Below are 20,114 nucleotides of genomic sequence, written 5' to 3' on the forward strand. Positions count from 1 at the left end.
CTACCAAGGGAATATTCAGCATGATGTGCAAGTAAAATAAAATAGATTTTTAGTAGGTTGCCTGACAATGCATTATAACACTTCATAACCAGGAGAATTGTGTCTGTTTTGCTTGGCATTGCGAAAAATAGTACAAAATAAGAGAAAATGCATTACATTCAATCATGTTGAAATAACAATTCTGTAAACTGCAAGTTACGTTTTTCATTTTCAGAATTTATTTTTCCTTGATGACAACTGAAAAAATTAAGGCTTATGAACAGACATCATCAAAAGCACTAAATAAATGCATATTTATAAATATAAAAATAAAAAATACTATTGTGAAATATAATGGCCACAAATGACAACTAGGATTACTCAACTTGTTGAATTCCTTGGCTCGAGAGTTATGTGAGCCATATGAAATAAATACATAATTTGCAGGAACTCAGTTTTAAGAGGCAGTGAATTATTGGTAACAATGGTGCTTGTTATAATGAAACCTAGAAAAACACTGACAATGATAGGCTAGTTATGGAAATGTAATTTCTCAATTGGTCTCTGACATTACACCCAGTGTTAGTGTTAGTTTATGTATCTTTAGTTTATGTAAGTGTTAGTTTATGTATCGGTGAAAGTCCCAGGGGAAAAAAACACAAAATAAGGTGGATTGTAGACGCACTTGATTTTAACTACTGTATGGCTAATAATGAAAGCCAGTGTATTAGTTGAGTACTAGGCTAAATGTAAAATGTGTTAACTTGCTTACTTCCAGCAACAACAAAAAAGCTCAAACTTAATATTTTCAAACCTGTGCCATTTTATGTTATTGTTGTTATACAGGCAGCTACTGGTGTCAAATGTTCTTTCCATTACATAGATCTCCAAAGCTCAACATGAAGAAAACGCCAGACAGTTATTCAGTTGTGAATGTTTTCTTCTCACCAACAAACACCCAATGTGATGAGATGAACTGTGACGTCTCAACTTCCTGTTTACAGATGAACTTGTAGGGCTGGTTTCCCAGACAAACATTAAGCCTATCCCTGGACTAAAAAGTTATGTCAATGGAGATTCTCCGTTGAACATGCTATTTAGTCCAGGACTAGCTTTAATATGTGTTCAGAAACCGGTTCCAGGTGTGTCTTGACAAGTATTCAAAGTGAAACCTTTATGTGAATCCAAAATTACACCCTATTCCCTACATAGTGCACTACTTTTGATCAGAGCCTTATGATTACACCCTATTCCCTACATAGTGCACTACTTTTGATCAGAGCCTTATGATTACACCCTATTCCCTACATAGTGCACTACTTTTGATCAGAGCCTTGTGGCCCCTCGTCAAAAGTAGTGCACTACATAGGGAATAGGGTGCCATTTAGTACTTAAACATAGATATCCCACACAGCTGACACACTGTTAATGAAACATTGGTCATTGTTTTTCAGGCATGCAGTCTGTTAATAACCATACTCACGGTTACTCTGTACACTCAAAAATCTTGCCTTTTCCTAAAATTACAAGGAAGAAAAATATTCTTTGTCAAAGTCTGCTGCCCATGACTTCACAATGAGATTTAACTGAAGATCCAAGGTTACTCTTGTCTTCTCCTTTAATGCTCTCCTGTCACCTCACTTCCCTCTGCCATTTTGAAAAGGAGGATGGGAGGAGGACATGAGGAAAGACTATTGAGAAAGAGCTATTTCAGTGGCAAACCAGAACTGGATCTTCCTGTCTTGTATGTTGTCTTGTTATGCATTGAGTGTCAAGTTACTGTATGTTGTTTTATTTTTCTACCCAGACCTTATTTAAATTGAAATAAATCCTCGTAGTTGTACAATGTAAACCCTATTGACATTCAGCTGTGTACATGCTAGCACTCCTGAACAGAGGGGAACATTGTATAGGTCAGTTAGACTCCAGAGGATTTGGGTTGCAAAATTCTGGGAACTTTCAATCAACTCCCTGGTTTTCCAGGAATCCTAGTTGGAGGATTCTGGATTTCCTGCTTATTCTCTCCTAATTCCGGGAATCCTGGAGAGAATAAGCAGGAAATCCGGAATCCTCCAACTAGGACTTCTGGAAAAACCAGGGAATGTGTTGAAAGTTCCCAGAATTTTGCAACCCAAATCCTCTGGAGTCTAACTGACCTATACAATAGTTTTCTAAGAAGAGGTTTAGTTTAAATGGCTAGTCATACAAGTCATGAAAAAAAAGCTTGGATTATTGAACTAAAACTGGTGCTGCTCAATGTTGCTAGGATCAAACCAACCATGTCAGCTATTTATGTGACTATTTAACTGAACAATGTATAATTTCATAGTCACTCTGTATGGACACTGTCAAAAGCCACTGAGTGATTCCTCGCTCAATATTGCGGACGGCTCAATTGACCCTTATAGTATTTCTCTATCAGACCCATCCTCTCTGACTTTAAAGTCAGAGATCACTTCATGATCAGCTCAAGCCTGTGGTGTGAGAAATGACAATCACATTTTATTAATGAATGAATTGATGGAGTGCATATACTCTCATAGTGCTTTAAAGGGAGTGTCTCTATATGGCTGAGAGTGTCTGTATACAGTCCCAATTCACTCCTTACCCCTTTCCTTTGGCCAGATCCTTCAATGTTTGCATATCTGAAGGGTCTGGATTGGTATAAACAGTGGTGAAACTTACAAATCTGCAAACAAGAATTATGGTCAAGGGGGAAAAGGAAAGGGAGCGAATTGGGACTGACTGGACGTCTCACTATCTTCTCATCTGGCAGTTTCTGGCAGCACAGGAAGTATCAGAAGGATTTAATAAAATAAACCAATGGCCAACAGCGGCATAAAGGGCAATAGGTGAACGCCAAAACTGTGATGAAAAACGACTTAATAAAACTATAGTGACATGCAGGGTGTGGATGAGCCCCACTTTGGATATGGCGATGCAATGTCAAAACATTGTCTGTCTCTCTCATGTGTAGGGAATATGACCCTAATGATCGTTAAAAACATACAAATAAGTGTTCCGTTAATTAAAATAACGGGATAATGCATGCCTCCAAAATGAGCTGATTAGAAAGTAATACTGTAGGTTAATAGAGATCTGATGAAGGGAGCCAGAAATTAAATAGATGAAGGCATTGGAATACCAGAAAAATGTGCTGTTAACAATTCCTTTGTGTATGGAATGTTCTTATCTTTGTTCACCTAGGTAAGTAATAGTGTTCCCTATATAGATTCATATTTTCCTCCTGTTGTAAAACATTACAGAAAAATTAAAACATCACACAAATACACAGACATTTAAGACATGGAGGGGGGGCGTTCACTACACATATTTCTTTTTTAGAAACCAATAGGCAAAGTAGCCCATCCCTCCCAGAGAGCCCATGAGGAAAGAGGCCCCGAAGAAAGATGGCGGCTTCTTTTTTACCATTCGGAATGCATTGGGTAGAACTGCTGACAGAAGGGTTGTGTGGATGTCGCCCAGAACTTTTCGGAAAGCGTAGCGTTTTTGCACCCGCTCGAAAAAGGACTGGAGGTTGGGTCGGCTGCCGTCCTCCCAGTATTTCTTTGAGAGTCCCAAGAACTTAAGCCTGTGCAACAAGGCTCCCAGGCAGACATCAGCTAGTGTAAATTCAGGTCCACATAGCCACAACTCACACTTTTGACCTGCCAAAATAAAACATGCTACTGTAGCAGAGTGGTACAAAGTAGCATGGTCCCAGATCTGTTTGTGCTATCTTGCCAACTGCAACTCCTATGGTCATATAAGACGGGACAAACAGATCTGGGATCAGGCTAGGAAGATGAAACAGAGTCGCCATGTCCAAATACCCATACTAAATAGTATGCGGAAAATTTTTAAATAGTAAGCCGAATGCGTCATCTAATGCATGATTGCGTTGACTCTCGCCATTCGTTCATTTTGGTACAGCTTGTCAATTTATCTGATTATCAGCTGTTGTCGGAAAAGAGGAGTGAATTCTACTAGATCAAATGGTTGAAATGAATGTGCAGTTTAGGTATGTCATGCGGTAGTATAGGTATTCGGACACGGCCACCATGTTTGATAATGTAATGTCTGAACTGAAGAACATAAACATCAGTAATAATCTGCACTCACCTTCATACTCGATTTTCCTCTTTTCCAACTCGGCCTCTACCTGATCTAGTACCATGGCCAACTCTCCAAGGATCTTCTTTAGGTACGTCACATTATCGTGGTCCAATATTTTTGCCTGTGAGCACAAGAACAAGCTCATGTTACATGTGTACAACCCATCAATATGTCTGTCTATGCAGTCTCGTATTGTCGCTATCCGCTCATAGGTGAAGACCACAGAAAACATTGGTGGACAACATCTGCCAAGAGACTGGTCTCAGAACAGAGCGCCTACCAGCTGTCTTGAACAACAGACAGCTATGGCATGTCTTCGTCTGGGGTAAGCAAGCATCTATATGTCCCCTTGAAATACAATAACAGTAAAATAAACCTATTTGTAACAGTGTAACTAATAACAATGGAAAATAAAGGTACTGACTATAGGGCCGAGCCAAGCCGTTAAAAGGAAATCATTTTTTTTTTGCCAGCAGATTGGCCCTGGCAATGGCAGCTATCCATGTTGATTCATTATGGGTCGATACAGAACTAGCACAGACCCTGACACAAGCAATTAGGGTCATTTTGAAATATCTATCCTACATCACACTGAAACATTGTAAATAACAACCACGTTGGAATTGCTCTGCTTAGTAATAACTTACTCAACTCATATTGCTTGATGTTTGTGTATAGTATGTGACAATATGAGTCGGACCATTATCAGGTCATCTTAACAATCTTGTGAGGCCATTTCATTTAATGAAATCCTAATATGCCTCTAACATACAGAAACACATGCACACACATAAATGGTATATAGGGCGACTGGAAAAGTCTATTGTTGCTATTGCATTATATCAATCATTGTTTCGCTCTTTTTACGCTTCTCGTGCGGTGTGGTGCCATGCTAACCCTAACCCTGTTTAGGGTCATGCTAACCCTAACCCTTCTTGTGCAGTGTGGTGCCATGCTATCAGTCTCACCATGAGTTTCTTCTGCTTGGAGAGGTATGGCTCTGTCAGCGTGGGTTCCTCGTGGTCCAGCTTCATCAGCTCAGACGCAGCATTGGCTAAGTGTCCTGAGGACAGAGAGATAGAGACATTAATGACTCCTGGATGAAATACTGCTCTGAGGTAAGAGACAATAGTCAGTGACTATCGGAGGAAATAGTCATTTGAAACCCTTCTGTGGTCTAAAGTAGTACCAAAACAGAGAGTGGATGTTCAATAACAACAAATTATAACTAGTGTATACTTTCCTACATACAAGAATATAATGTGTTAGAAATACACAATTTACAAATGCGCAGAGACCCCATAGACTATTCTGTTTTCCTGCTAAATCTTCATTTGCCAGCGACAACCAATTTCAGTTAGAAAATGTGAGAGATAAATCAATAAAGTGTTGTTCATGAAAACACATGAATGACTGATTAAAAATATTAACATCGGTGAACTTCCTCAAACAAATAAACAACAAATAAAGCATCAATATGATTTAACAGACAACACACTGGGCAGGGGGATCTCTGGTTAATTGATTCCACTGCAGGGTTTAGGCCGGACCAGCCTTTTTCTTGATTTACACAAACACGTCCATGAAGGAGCAATGCAGTGCCTGCAGACTCAATTACCCAATATCTCCTACAGAGAATTAATGACATTGCTTCCAAGAACTTTGCTGTGATAAGGATTTTAATTTTAAACAAGGTCAAATTGGACAGCATGATTTGGTTGAGACACAACCTGTTAATCGGAAAATGTTGTGAGAATGCTGAGTAGTGCATTATTAATGGCAAATTGCAGATACTATCAATCAAATTTATATTAAATAATTATATGCAATATTATATTGAATGTTATTTACATGTGTGTTTTCATGTCCTGCATATTCTACAGCAATATTTCTCATGAATTGTGAATGGGGTGTTCCCACTGTCAAACACAGAATTCTGACTTGACTTACTACGTATTTCAGCGGTGGCGTACTTTGGGATCATGGAGTCTGTGGTGAGCTCTGGGTGCAAGATACAGCCGTGTGTGTAAGCATCCATGGGCAGGCCGTCCAGCAGCTTACGGTACTGCTGCACACACTCGTGGACAGGAGAGCCAGCATCGGGAATCAGCTGGGCCACCGTTTCTACAAGGACACCAGGTTCAAACAGACAGAGGTGTGTACAGCACTGTGACATAATTACACATATAGGAGCGTACAGCATTCTAACATATTAGGTCTGTAACATAAAGATACAGCACTGTATACCAACTTCAGCCTTTACTTTATGTGCAACAGTCCACTTAACATATCACAAAGGATAACAATGGTGCATTAGGGGTATTTTCCTGTGAATGGAGTACACTCAGCTACAAAACTGTTTCTGAGAATGGGATCCATAGGCCAATAGACAGAAATAGAAGCAAACATTCCACCATATTAACAGATAGCTCTGTGTTTTTACTTTAAGTTAGGACACCATAAAGGTAGGCTATGGGCTGGAGAAGGCTTACTGATGATGACTGATGATTTGGAGTGGGGACACAGGAAAGGCCCAGGGATATTCCAGTCTGTGCTGTTTCTCCGGTTGCATGGCTCTAGGGTGGAGGACGATGCCCGGGGCTGCACCTGGCGGAGGGCCAGACTACTGACTAATCAGTCAATCACTAACATGTTGACCTGGGCATGGGTGTGGCTGTACGTGCCCTGGCCCTGGAAATCTGCTGGTGCTCTCTGCTGCAGCGCTAAGCAGTACAGGGGTGTGAATATCAGAGCAGGCTCCTTAAATCAGTTCTTAGCACAAACAGGGGGCATGGCCTTGGCTTGGGTACACAATACTGCTGGACCGACATGGTGATGGTGCACAATGAAATGTCACACAGGAGAGAACCCAATGATCTCTGACTGTGTTACTGCTCAGTCACATTTACACTCTTAGAAAAAAGGTGTTCCAAAGGGTTCTTCGGCTGTCCCCATAGGAGGACCCTTTTTGGTTCCAGATATAACTATTTTAGGTTCCATGTAGAACCCTCTGTGGAAAGGTTTCTACATGGAACCCAAAAAGGGTTCTACCTGGTACCAAAAAGGGTTATTCAAAGGGTTCTCCAATGGGGACAACCAAATAACCCTTTTAGGTTCTAGATAGCACCTTTTTTTCTAAGAATGTATCAAGCAAATGGGCTACAGCTGACAAAATACCAAAACAAGATTCTCCCTGAGAAAGCATAAGGAGAGCATACGGAGAGCTTAAGGCTCTTAGCTATCATAAAAGACTATGTGATTTGGCAGTGGATTACACCTTGCTGGAGGTAGGATTTCACCTGGGTCCACTACACTTTAGGGTAACTTGAGTTGCCTTGGCAGGAGATTCTGTCCACTATAATAGGATTTTCTATGCTGCACCATCTGCACTTCCTAGGCAAGCTCCATCCCCTTTGGCAGGGTGCATTAGAAATTACACAGAGTTGAGAAAATATCTGTAAATCAAGCTGCTGAATGACAAAATATCCTCTTTAGAATGAGCATGAGTCTGAGTCATGTTCATTAGGCAGAAAGCGTTTTCCAACGAAGTGAAACGGTGAGGTATACCACTGTGTGAACTTGTTAAATAAGCAAATGCTAAACGCTTTGCTACACTGTACCCTGCTGAACACGAATCTGTTATTAAATTCGTTCATTAAAAATATCAACTGAAAATAATGGAGATGTCATAAAAATAGCTACATTTATTTAAAGTAAATGGGCTTCAAAGTAGCAAACGGACATTAATGACAAGAGCTGGGTTAGGATATTGAGCAACCATTGAACAATAGCCTATCCGTTGCCTCTGAAATCTGAAATCATTGTACAGTAGTTGGCAGCTATAGCACCAAGCTTCTCTGTCATGGGGGGTGAGCATGCAGTATCTCCATCTGAACTGAGAAGTCGTCCTTCATCCATAGGCCATGTTCAATATCCCCTCCAGCCTTCCTGGGGTCATCCTTTCAGGTCATTACATAACGACCCACAATCACCAGCACCTAAAATGACCCATAGGACCATGATAGGACAAACGACATACATACTTGAATTACACTTCCCTGATGAAAAACAGCAACATTTTACCAATGTTTATAAACCTTAAAATAGCAACCTTAGGCTCAATAGAAACCTTAAAATATTCCTAATCTTTGCTATGCAGCCGCCAGCCAGTCACTAACTTCATGGACGATCATTGATCCTTGAGCTGCAATGAACCATATAATTGGCCAGTTAGATGTATCTCTGACATGTTCATAACTGCACCTAATATGAAAAAATGGTTGATAGAGATCAGTATTCTTAAAATGTGCATACTGTTTCCTATGCAGTCCATCACTGACTAACATCATCAACAAAAGAGATCAAGTTAGTCTGAAAAGCAATACTTCTCCCAAAGTAACCGTGAAGACGGTATACTGTTTTACTATGCAGTCACTCACTAAACATCATGGACACCGGAAGAGATGAGTAGTCTGAAAAGCAATACCCCCTCCCAAAGTTAGTCTCTATTTACTCAATGATCTGGTTGTAATAGCAAACTTAAAAAGACATTAAAAAAACTATGAAAATAGATCAATAGTAATGTCAAAAGCAATACCTCCCCCAAATTCAGTCTCTAAGTAGTCAATAACCTGGTAGATACTGTTTACAGTCACTAATAAAGATACGAGTAGTCTGAAAAGCAATACCTCCAAAGTAGACTTGGCCAGGGTTCTACATGGAACCCAAAAGAGCTCTACCTGGAACCAAAAGGTTTCTACCTGGAACCAAAAAGGATTATTCAAAGGGTTCTCCTATGAGGACAGCCAAATAACCCTTTTAGGTTGTAGATAGCACCTTTTTTTACAAGAGTCTATACTCTATTATCTGATTGTATACTGTATGCTATTCAGTCACTACTGTAACATCATGGATGAAAAGAGATGAGTAGTCTGAAAGGCAATACCTCTCCTAAATTAACCTTAAAAAGAGCATGTGCAGTCACTCGCATCAGATCACACTGCAGTCACTCGCATCAGATCACACTGCAGTCACTCGCATCAGATCACACTGCAGTCACTAACATCAGATCACACTGCAGTCACTCGCATCAGATCACACTGCAGTCACTCGCATCAGATCACACTGCAGTCACTCGCATCAGATCACACTGCAGTCACTAACATCAGATCACACTGCAGTCACTCGCATCAGATCACACTGCAGTCACTCGCATCAGATCACACTGCAGTCACTCGCATCAGATCACACTGCAGTCACTCGCATCAGATCACACTGCAGTCACTCGCATCAGATCACACTGCAGTCACTATCATAATGGAAAGAAATCAAGTAGTCTAAAAGGCAATACCTCCCCCAAAGTTAGCCTCTAGGTACTCTATGATTTGGTTGTAGTCTGAGACGATGGTATCTCCGTGGATGAAAACAGGCACCTCCTCCCCCAGGTTGAGCCTCATAAACCAGGGCTCATTGTGCTCGGCTATAGGGAGACTCACATCCCTCTCTTCACACAGCAGACCCTTCTCATTGATCACCAGACGCACCTAGAGGAAGATTAACACAGAGAAACACGGCGAACAGAGACACAAGTTACATCTTCGTCTCATAGCTTGACTCTTGTTTGTATGTGTTTTTGTGTTTTAGTACAATCAGTACTCTAATGGTCTATGTTATTAAAATTTTATAACACATAAATGTGCTTGGCAAGTTAATCTGATAGAGAAACTCATTCAGGTCTACAAAGGTTAATATTCAAAAGCAAATTGTAATTTGCTTTTCGTAATTTGGCTTATTGCTGCTACTTGTAGTCTACAATGTTTTGTTGAAGAACAATTAAAAAAGAAAACAATGATATCTCTATTTCTAACCAACTGCACACCTTAGAGCAGGGAACCCTGCTCTACCTACACAAGTACAGGCATAAAACAGGCCGTTAAAAGGCCTTAGAAGAAGTAACAGTCATGCATCATTGCCAGACATAGGCCCTACATCTTTTGTTTTCCTATCCCCAGGCAAAATAATGTTTTGTTGAGCTCAATATGAAACAAAAATGGCTTCTGTGAGGCAGACAATATCCATTTACAGTGTCTATTTAAAGCCATGGAGATGCATGGAGGGTTATTTGTAGAAATAAGATGAATGAATGTACAGTCAGCGCTTGACTTTGGCAGGAGCTCACCGGAACTGAGTACCGGCAGCTCAAATTTTCTACAGTTTGAGTTCCTGTTCCTCTCGTAGAATATTAGCTCAAAAGTATTGTGGAGCTCCTGCACCTAAATGTAAACAGTACCGGCACTCATCTATTTCAGTCCAAGTCAAGCACTGTGTACAGTAGATCACACTATGGAGGTGAGGGGGCCATGGAGTGAGAAACATTGGACTTTTGTTGTAAACTTGTAACAAAACATCACAAAGTGTGAGTGCACCGACTGAGTAAACAGTTAGTGTAGGAATTGTTACCACTCCCGTCTAGTACAGGATAACCTTGCGCAAGACAGAACAGGAAGACATTGTAGCTCGCTCAATTTACTGTATAATTATTATTTTTCCAAGAATACTGCAACAATTCCCATCACTGATTACGTATGTATTAGCATGAAACCTCAACTTTAACAGTGACTGGAGTAGATGACTATAGAGAAGGATTAGGGGATACAATCAACCAGACCAAGTGATTCAACAATGACAAATATTTCTCAATCATATTTATCTCTTAATCAATGACATCATCTCTGGTTGCAGCAATTGTATCAATATAATTGCTAACCAGACAATTAATGACACCCTAACATTAACTCGTCATCATAAACTGACATGGATCCACTGACAACCTCTGACATCTGAGCTTGAACCACCAGAGCCACAGATAGTTATAGAGATCTCTATATCTTACTCAGAGAACTTCTGACACCCGAGTTGGACTCACTGTCATCTGAGTTGCTGACTGACAACTGAGTGTTGACTACTGTATAGATCTAGCAGTAGAGACCTACAGGCTCTGAGTTATACTATCGTGACGAAAGTGTAAATCTCCAACCTGCTGCAGCAGTTTAGAATGACAGTGGAGTATTGATCTTCAATGGCTTCCAAATATGCGGTTACATTAAGTTATCAAACTCCCGCTACAGTCATTCCTCTTGTGTGCACCAATCCATAATTTACTGTATGACAGATGGATCAGTGATCAAAGGAACTACTGTATGAGATAACTATTCAGAAGTAGTTTAGATATCTTGATGCATTTCTAAAGACAGCAAGAAAAACAGGTTTGTACAGGGTAGTGCAATGACACAGCCATTTTCTGTCTGTCTCAGCTATATTTGCAGCATATTGGACATCCGCCTTAGTCCTCCTTAGATAAAGAATCCATATGGATCATGTGAATTGTGCAGGGACATACGCTACATGACCAAAACTATGTGGACACCTGCTCATCGAACATCTCATTACAAAATCATTGGCATTAATATGGAGTTGGTCCCCCCCCTTTGCTGCTTTAACAGCCTCCAATCTTCTGGGAAGGCTTTCCACTAGATGTTGGAACATTGCTGCAGGGACTTGCTTCCGTTCAGCCACAAGAGCATTAGTGAGGTAGGGCACAGATGTTGGGCGATTAGGCCTGGCTTGCAGTTGGCGTTCCAATTCATCCCCAAAGTGTTTGATGGGGTTGAGATCAGGGCTCTGTGCAGGCCAGTCAAGTTCTTCCACACTGATCTCGACAAACCATTTCTGTATGGACCTCACTTTCTGCAAGGTCGCATTGTCATGCTGAAAGAGGAAAGGGCCTTCCCCAAACTGTTGCCACAAAGTTGGAAGCACAGAATTGTCTAGAATGTCATTATATGCTGTAGCGTTAAGATTTCCCTTCACTGGAACTAAGGGGCCTAGCCTGAACCATGAAAAACAGCCCCAGATCATTATTCCTCCTCCACAAAACTTTACAGTTGGCACTAGCGTTCTCCTGGCATCCGCCAAACCCAGATTCGACCGTTGGACTGCCAGATGGTGAAGTGTGATTCATCACTCCAGAGAAAGCATTTCCACTACTCCAGAGTCCAATGGTAGTGAGCTTTACACCACTCCAGCCGACGCTTGAAGCAGCATTCCCCAAGAGAGGATGGCTTTCACTTCAGCAGTAATAAATTCATGAACTTCTTTGAGGAAAAGATCATGATCATTAGAAAGCAAATTACGGACTCCTCTTTAAATCTGCATATTCCTCCAAAGCTCAGTTGTCCTGAGTCTGCACAACTCTGCCAGGACCTAGGATCAAGGGAGACACTCAGGTGTTTTAGTACTATATCTCTTGACGCAATGATGAAAATAATCATGGCCTCTAAACCTTCAAGCTGCATACTGGACCCTATTCCAACTAAACTACTGAAATAACTGCTTCCTGTGCTTGGCGCTCCTATGTTGAACATAATAAATGGCTCTCTATCCACCGGATGTGTACCAAACTCACTAAAAGTGGCAGTAATAAAGCCTCTCTTGAAAAAGCCAAACATTGACCCAGAAAATATTAAAAACTATCGAATCTTCCATTCCTCTCAAAAAGAAAATGAAAAAGCTGTTGCACAGCAACTCACTGCCTTCCTGAAGACAATGTATACGAAATGCTTCAGTCTGGTTTTAGACCCCATCATAGCACTGAGACTGCACTTGTGAAGGTGGTAAATGACCTTTTAATGGCGTCAGACCGAGGCTCTGCATCTGTCCTCGTGCTCCTGGACCTTAGTGCTGCTTTTGATACCATCGATCACCACATTCTTTTGGAGAGATTGGAAACCCAAATTGGTCTACACGGACAAGTTCTGGCCTGGTTTAGATCTTATCTGTCGGAAAGATATCAGTTTGTCTCTGTGAATGGTTTGTCCTCTGACAAATCAACTGTAAATTTCGGTGTTCCTCAAGGTTCCGTTTTAGGACCACTATTGTTTTCACTATATATTTACCTCTTGGGGATGTCATTCGAAAACATAATGTTAACTTTCACTGCTATGCGGATGACACACAGCTGTACATTTCAATGAAACATGGTGAAGCCCCAAATTGCCCTCGCTAGAAGCCTGTGTTTCAGACATAAGGAAGTGGATGGCTGCAAACTTTCTACTTTTAAACTCGGACAACACAGAGATGCTTGTTCTAGGTCCCAAGAAACACAAAGATCTTCTGTTGAATCTGACAATTAATCTTGATGGTGGTACAGTCGTCTCAAATAAAACTGTGAAGGACCTCGGCGTTACTCTGGACCCTGATCTCTCTTTTGACGAACATATCAAGACTGTTTCAACGACAGCTTTTTTCCATCTACGTAACATTGCAAAAATCTGAAACTTTCTGGTCAAAAATTGATGCTTTTGTTACTTCCAGGTTAGACTACTGCAATGCTCTACTTTCCCGGCTACCCGGATAAAGCACTAAATAAACTGCAGTTAGTGCTAAATACGGCTGCTAGAATGCTGACTAGAACCAAAACATTTGATCATATTACTCCAGTGCTAGCCTCCCTACACTGGCTTCCTGTTAAGGCAAGGGCTGATTTCAAGGTTTTACTGCTAACTTACAAAGCATTACATGGGCTTGCTCCTACCTATCTTTCCGATTTGGTCCTGCCTTACATACCTACACGTACGCTACGGTCACAAGACGCAGGCCTCCTAATTGTCCCTTGAATTTCTAAGCAAACAGCTGGAAGCAGGGCTTTCTCCTATAGAGCTCCATTTTTATGGAATGGTCTGCCTACCCATGTGAGAGACGCAGACTCGGTCTCAACCTTTAAGTCTTTACTGAAAACTCATCTCTTCAGTAGGTTATATGATTGAGTGTAATCTGGTCCAGGAGGTGTGAAGGTGAACGGAAAGGCACTGGAGCAACGAACCGCCCTTGCTGTCTCTGCCTGGCCGGTTCCCCTTTCTCCACTGGGATTCTCTGCCTCTAACCCTATTACAGGGGCTGAGTCACTGGCTTACTGGTGCTCTTCCATGCCGTCCCTAGGAGGGGTGCGTCACTTGAGTGTGTTGAGTCACTGACGCGGTCTTCCTGTCTGGGTTGGCGCCCCCTTGGGTTGTGCCGTGGCGGAGATCTTTGTGGGCTATACTCGGCCTTGTCTCAGGATGGTAAGTTGGTGGTTGAAGTATCCCTCTAGTGGTGTGGGGGCTGTGCTTTGGCCAAGTGGGTGGGGTTATATCCTGCCTGTTTGGCCCTGTCCGGGGGTATCAACGGATGGGGCCACAGTGTCCCCTGACCCCTCCTGTCTCAGCCTCCAGTATTTATGCTGCAATAGTTTATGTGTCGGTGGGCTAGGGTCAGTCTGTTATATCTGGAGTATTTCTCCTGTCTTATCCGGTGTCCTGTGTGAATTTAAGTATGCTCTCTCTAATTCTCTCTTTCTTTCTTTCTTTCTCTCTCTCGGAGGACCTGAGCCCTAGGACCATGCCTCAGGACTACCTGCATGATGACTCCTTGCTGTCCCCAGTCCACCTGGCCGTGCTGCTGCTCCAGTTTCAACTGTTCTGCCTGCGGCTATGGAACACTGACCTGTTCACCGGACGTGCTACATGTCCCAGACCTGCTGTTTTCAACTCTCTAGAGACAGCAGGAGCGGTAGAGATATGCTCAATGATCGGCTATGAAAAGCCAACTGACATTTACTCCTGAGATGCTGACTTGTTGCACCCTATACAACCACTGTGGTTATTATTATTTGACCATGCTGGTCATTTATGAACATTTGAACATCTTGGCCATGTTCTGTTATAATCTCCACCTGGCATAGCCAGAAGAGGACTGGCCACCCCTCATAGCCTGGTTCCTCTCTAGGTTTCTTCCTAGGTTTTGGCCTTTCTAGGGAGTTTTTCCTAGCCACCGTGCTTCTACACCTGCATTGCTTGCTGTTTGGGGATTTAGGCTGGGTTTCTGTACAGCACTTTGATATATCAGCTGATGTAAGAAGGGCTATATAAATACATTTGATTTGATTTGGCATTGTGCATGGTGATCTTAGGCTTGTGTGCGGCTGCTCGGCCATGGAAACCTATTTCATAAAGCTCCCGACGAACAGTTAATGTGCTGACGTTGCTTCCAGATGCAGTTTGGAACTTGTAGTGAGTGTTGCAACCAAGGACAGAAGATTTTTACGCACTACGTAAAAATTCCCATTCTGTGAGTTTGTGTGGCCTACCACTTCGCGGCTGAGCCGTTGTTGCTCCTAGACATTTCCACTTCACAATAACAGCACTTACAGTTGACTGGGACAGCTCTAGCACGGCAGACATTTCCATGTAGAACCATCTGTAGAAAGGGTTTTACCTGGAAGTAAAAAGGGTTCTACCTGGAACCAAAAAGGGTTCTCCTATGGGGACAGCCGAAGAACCCTTTTGGAACCCTTTTTCTAAGATTGTAAGTATAAAATATACTCTATTTGCCTGTCTACAGACCACATATACAGCTGCTGAGAGGACAGAGTAACCAGGGGATCCTAACATTCCTTGTTCATTATCTCAACATGAATGCCCCATAACTATCATTAAACCAACCTCAATGAGAAGACGGTAGAATTTGGCTAGAATTTGGCTACTAAAATCAAATGTTATTTGTCACATACACATGGTTAGCAAATGTTAATGCAAGTGTAGCGATATGCTTGTGCTTCTAGTTCCGACAATCCAGTAATAACCAACGAGTAATCTAACCGAACAATTTCACAACAACTACCTTATACACACAAGTGTAAAGGGATGAAGAATATGTACATAAAAATATATGAATGAGTGATGGTACAGAACGGCATAGGCAAGATACAGTAGATGGTATAGAGTACAGTATATACATATGAGATGAGTAATGTGGGGTATGTAAACATTATATTAAGTGGCATTGTTTAAAGTGGCTAGTGATACATTTTTTACATCATTTTTTACATTATTGATGTGGCTGGAGTTGAGTCAGTATGTTGGCAGCAGCCACTCAATGTTAGTGGTGGCTGTTTAACAGTCTGATGGCCTTGAGATAGAAGCTGATTTTCGGTCTCTCGGTCCCTGCTTTGATGCACCTGTACTGACCTCGCCTTCTGGATGATAGCGGGGTGAACAGGCAGTGGCTCGGGTGGTTGTTGTCCTTGATGATCTTTATGGCCTTCCTGTGACATCGGGTGATGTAGGTGTCCTGGAGGGCAGGTAGTTTGCCCCCGGTGATGCGTTGTGCAGACCTCACTACCCTCTGGAGAGCCTTACGGTTGTGGGTGGAGCAGTTGCCGTACCAGGTGGTGATAAAGCCCGACAGGATGCTCTCGATTGTGCATCTGTAAAAGTTTGTGAGTGCTTTTGGTGACAAGCCAAATTTCTTCAGCCTCCTGAGGTTGAAGAGGCGCTGCTGCGCCTTCTTCACCACGCTGTCTGTGTGGGTGGACCAATTCAATTTGTCCGTGATGTGTACGCCAAGGAACTTAAAACTTTCTACCCTCTCCACTACTGTCCCGTCGATGTGGATAGGGGGGTGCTCCCTCTGCTGTTTCCTGAAGTCCACAATCATCTCCTTTGTTTTGTTGACGTTGAGTGTGAGGTTATTTTCCTGACACCACACTCCGAGGGCCCTTACCTCCTCCCTGTAGGCCGTCTCGTCGTTGTTGGTAATCAAGTTTCCGGTCACCTTGCCCTAGTTAAAAGCAGTGGTTCGTGCTTTCAGTTTCACGCGAATGCTGCCATCAATCCACGGTTTCTGGTTTGGGAATGTTTTAATAGTTGCTGTGGGTACGACATCGCCGATGCACTTGATAATAAACTCGCTCACCGAATCAGCGTATTCGTCAATGTTGTTGTTTGACGCAATACGCAACATATCCCAATCCACGTGATCGAAGCAATCTTGAAGCGTGGAATCAGATTGGTCGGACCAGCGTTGAACAGACCTGAGCGCGGGAGCTTCCTGTTTTAGTCTCTGTCTATAGGCTGGGAGCAACAAAATGGAGTCGTGGTCAGCTTTTCCGAAAGGAGGGCGGGGGAGGGCCTTATATGCGTCGCGGAAGTTAGAATAACAATGATCCAGGGTTTTACCAGCCCTGGTAGCACAATCGATATGCTGATAGAATTTAGGGAGTCTTGTTTTCAGATTAGCTTGGTTAAAATCCCCAGCTACAATGAATGCAGCCTCAGGATATGTGGTTTCCAGTTTACATAGAGTCAAATAAAGTTCGTTCAGGGCCATCGATGTGTCTGCTTTGGGGGGAATATATGTGATTATAATCGAAGAGAATTCTCTTGGTAGATAATGCGGCCGACATTTGATTGTGAGGAATTCTAAGTCAGGTGAACAGAAGGACTTGAGTTCCTGTATGTTGTTATGATCACACCACGTCTCGTTAATCATAAGGCATACCCCCCCGCCCCTCTTCTTACCAGAAAGATGCTTGTTTCTGTCGGCGTGATGCGTGAAGAAACCAGCTGGCTGTACCGACTCCGATAGCATGTCTCGAGTGAGCCATGTTTCCGTGAAGCAAAGAACGTTACAGTCTCTTATGTCTCTCTGGAATGCTACCCTTGCTCAGATTTCCTCAACCTTGTTGTCAAGAGAATGGACATTGGCGAGTAGTATGCTCGGGAGCGGTGCGCGATGTGCCTGTCTTCGGAGCCTGACCAGAAGACCACTTCGCATTGTTTAACTTAAATGAATGCAGCATCTCTAATGCCTGTATTGAGTGGAACCACGACAATGAGCCTCATGTTTTACTAGTACTGTTGAGTGACAACAGGCAGATCAGCAGTAGCTTCCAGAGAGGCTCGTAGCCAATATCCTAATGGTTGACAGACTAAATCACACATCTTTGCCACATGGGGAGTGGAGCAAAGCTAGCTGAGCACAGTCCAAACAGCTGTGAGAGTGGATGTCTCATCAGGTGCAGAGCAACACTGGCCCATGTCTGCATTGCATGATATTGCACAATGATTAGTAACTTACCATATCATGGCATATTGGTGCTAGGTGTCAATCCTGGTTTCACTATAATTGTATGTCGGGAAAGGTAAAAAATTCTGTCTCTACATTCAAAATGCGTAATATAGATTTGGTCTACACCTTTCATTGCCAATTTACATGTCCTTCAGGGCTGGAAATGTAAGCATTATGCCCGAGTATCGAAACATACTGTAGGCCTATCTATTACATATTCTGTACATTGAAAAGCACATGCAAAGAGGATAGAATAACATCAAAATGAGGTGGACATTATTTTTTCACAGAAAATGTTAGATGAGGCAATAATCTCAGACTTTGTCATCCGCCTGTTGGTTAAATTGACAGTTAACTCCTAATCTGGAAAGCTGTTGATAATAATGAAAGGAGATTGAAGCTCTGTTATAATACAACATCTCTAACAGAGGCCCCACGGCTGTAGGGGTTTAAGTGGCACTAACTCAAAACGCTGAGATGTCAAGGCATTGATTGAGCTATGGTGGTCTGCAGACAACATGAATAAGATCATGCTCTACACATCTGAAGGGAAAGATCTCTGTTTCATAAAGACTCATGTGGGGTTCTACATACCATTTGAATAAAAATGGCCAAGTCTATTGATATATTTCAGAATAACTTACAAGCGCTGCCCTGAGAGAAAGCCACAAGGAGGGTTGAAATGTTGCCTTTCCTTTGTTTTTCACAGAGATACCTAATTTTACATCAATTATTTAGATTTGTCACGTCGGACCACATATGCGGTGTAGACTGATTTCTCATCGATGAGGGAAAAACTGTCAAAACAGACGTCCTGTTAGAATTAGACACCATCTTCTTCTCGCTGAATCATCCATTGTTATATAATATTGATCACCTATCCAGCTATAGCCTATCTATCTCGTATAAACCAATGTCAAGGAAAATGTACACACATGCTGCAGACGTTTCATAACGTCTCATATTGGAAATATTGCCAGAATTAAATAATTTCTAACACAGACCTATAACATTATATTTCAAATAATTCTTATCGAATAACACATTTACCTCCTATAGCAGATATGACATGTAAGAGAGAGACACCCCCATTTCGTTTTCATGATGTCTGTGTGTTACCTTTTGAGAGATGAAAGACTGTGTCCAGTGATACAAAACAAGCTTGTCTTTAGAGAAATTTGGTTTCGACTCGATAGCTGGCTCTTCGCTTTTCTCTCCGTCTGTCATTTCACCGTCTTCATCCAAGGCTGAGATGGGCCACCAGCTACAGTTGGTGGGGGTAACATTGTTGGAAGACGCCATGACAGAGGGGTTTGTGCGTATGAGAGAGAACCAAGGGAGGGGGAGATGGAGGGGGGAGGGAGAGATGGAGGGGGGAGGGAGGGACAGAGAGGAAAGGAAAGAGCGAAAGCGCAAAGGATGTCAGCACCACGAACTGAGCATCATCAATTCAACGCGATGTGGTATAATCAGTTTCGGACAGCGCCCGGTTCTGAAATCTAGATCTCTTTCGATAAAGGTAGCTTGCAAAAATGGTACCGCGTAATCCACAGAACGCTAACCCTTAATAACTCAAATATGTAAATACGTTTACGATTAAATCAATGTGTAGACTATCACACACGCACAAACATGCGCGGTGGAACCCCTTGCTAGTGATGGGAGGAGGGTGCATTTGACAAGAAGGTCAAAGTGCTCTCTATTAGAACAGGGTGTCGGAGAGCAGTTAATTAAAGACCTTAATTAAAGAAAATATTTTTGAAACAATAAATAATAGTTTCCAACATTGATAGTTGCATTAAAACTCACCCAAATGAAAATGTGTTTAGGTGGAAATAAGATACAGCCCAATCCCGCGAATGATAGCCCAAAAATCTCCATTGAATTCCTTGCAGTTCATGTGTTAATTCCACATACAAACCCCCCAGAATGAATGCACATGTATAAAGCAATTTTTATGTTTTTTGTGTTTTTGAACCGCAAATATTGCAATGATTGATCGGTGCCAGTAGAGGGGGCGACATAACATGTTTGGGCTGAGCAATCAGGATCTGAGTCACTGGACTATAGTGCCA

The 20,114-nt window shown here is 42.1% G+C and overlaps 1 protein-coding gene across 1 annotated transcript; it reads right to left on the minus strand.

Moving 5' to 3' along the window:
* Positions 1-195: 195 nt before the first annotated feature.
* On the minus strand, positions 196-19,694 carry gdap1l1 (ganglioside induced differentiation associated protein 1-like 1). Its single transcript, XM_071372791.1, has 6 exons — positions 19,159-19,694; positions 9,446-9,638; positions 6,046-6,219; positions 5,064-5,158; positions 4,102-4,216; positions 196-3,647 (listed from the first exon to the last, which is right to left on the minus strand). Exons 1-6 carry the CDS (start codon positions 19,339-19,341, stop codon positions 3,304-3,306), a joined length of 1,104 nt encoding a protein of 367 aa, XP_071228892.1. The 5' UTR covers positions 19,342-19,694; the 3' UTR covers positions 196-3,303.
* Between the last annotated feature and the right edge of the window lie 420 nt (positions 19,695-20,114).

Source organism: Salvelinus alpinus, chromosome 28 (genome assembly GCF_045679555.1).
Source record: "Salvelinus alpinus chromosome 28, SLU_Salpinus.1, whole genome shotgun sequence".
NCBI classification, from domain to species: domain Eukaryota; kingdom Metazoa; phylum Chordata; class Actinopteri; order Salmoniformes; family Salmonidae; genus Salvelinus; species Salvelinus alpinus.

Excerpts from the sequence above, each read along its gene's own strand:
- gdap1l1 (XM_071372791.1), bottom strand. The coding sequence starts at position 19,341 with ATGGCGTCTTCCAACAATGTTACCCCCACCAACTGTAGCTGGTGGCCC. Across the intron at positions 5,159-6,045 it reads CGCCACCGCTGAAATACGTA|GACACTTAGCCAATGCTGCG; the intron begins GTAAGTCAAGTC and ends CTCTGTCCTCAG. Across the intron at positions 4,217-5,063 it reads CCAAGCAGAAGAAACTCATG|GCAAAAATATTGGACCACGA; the intron begins GTGAGACTGATA and ends TTGTGCTCACAG.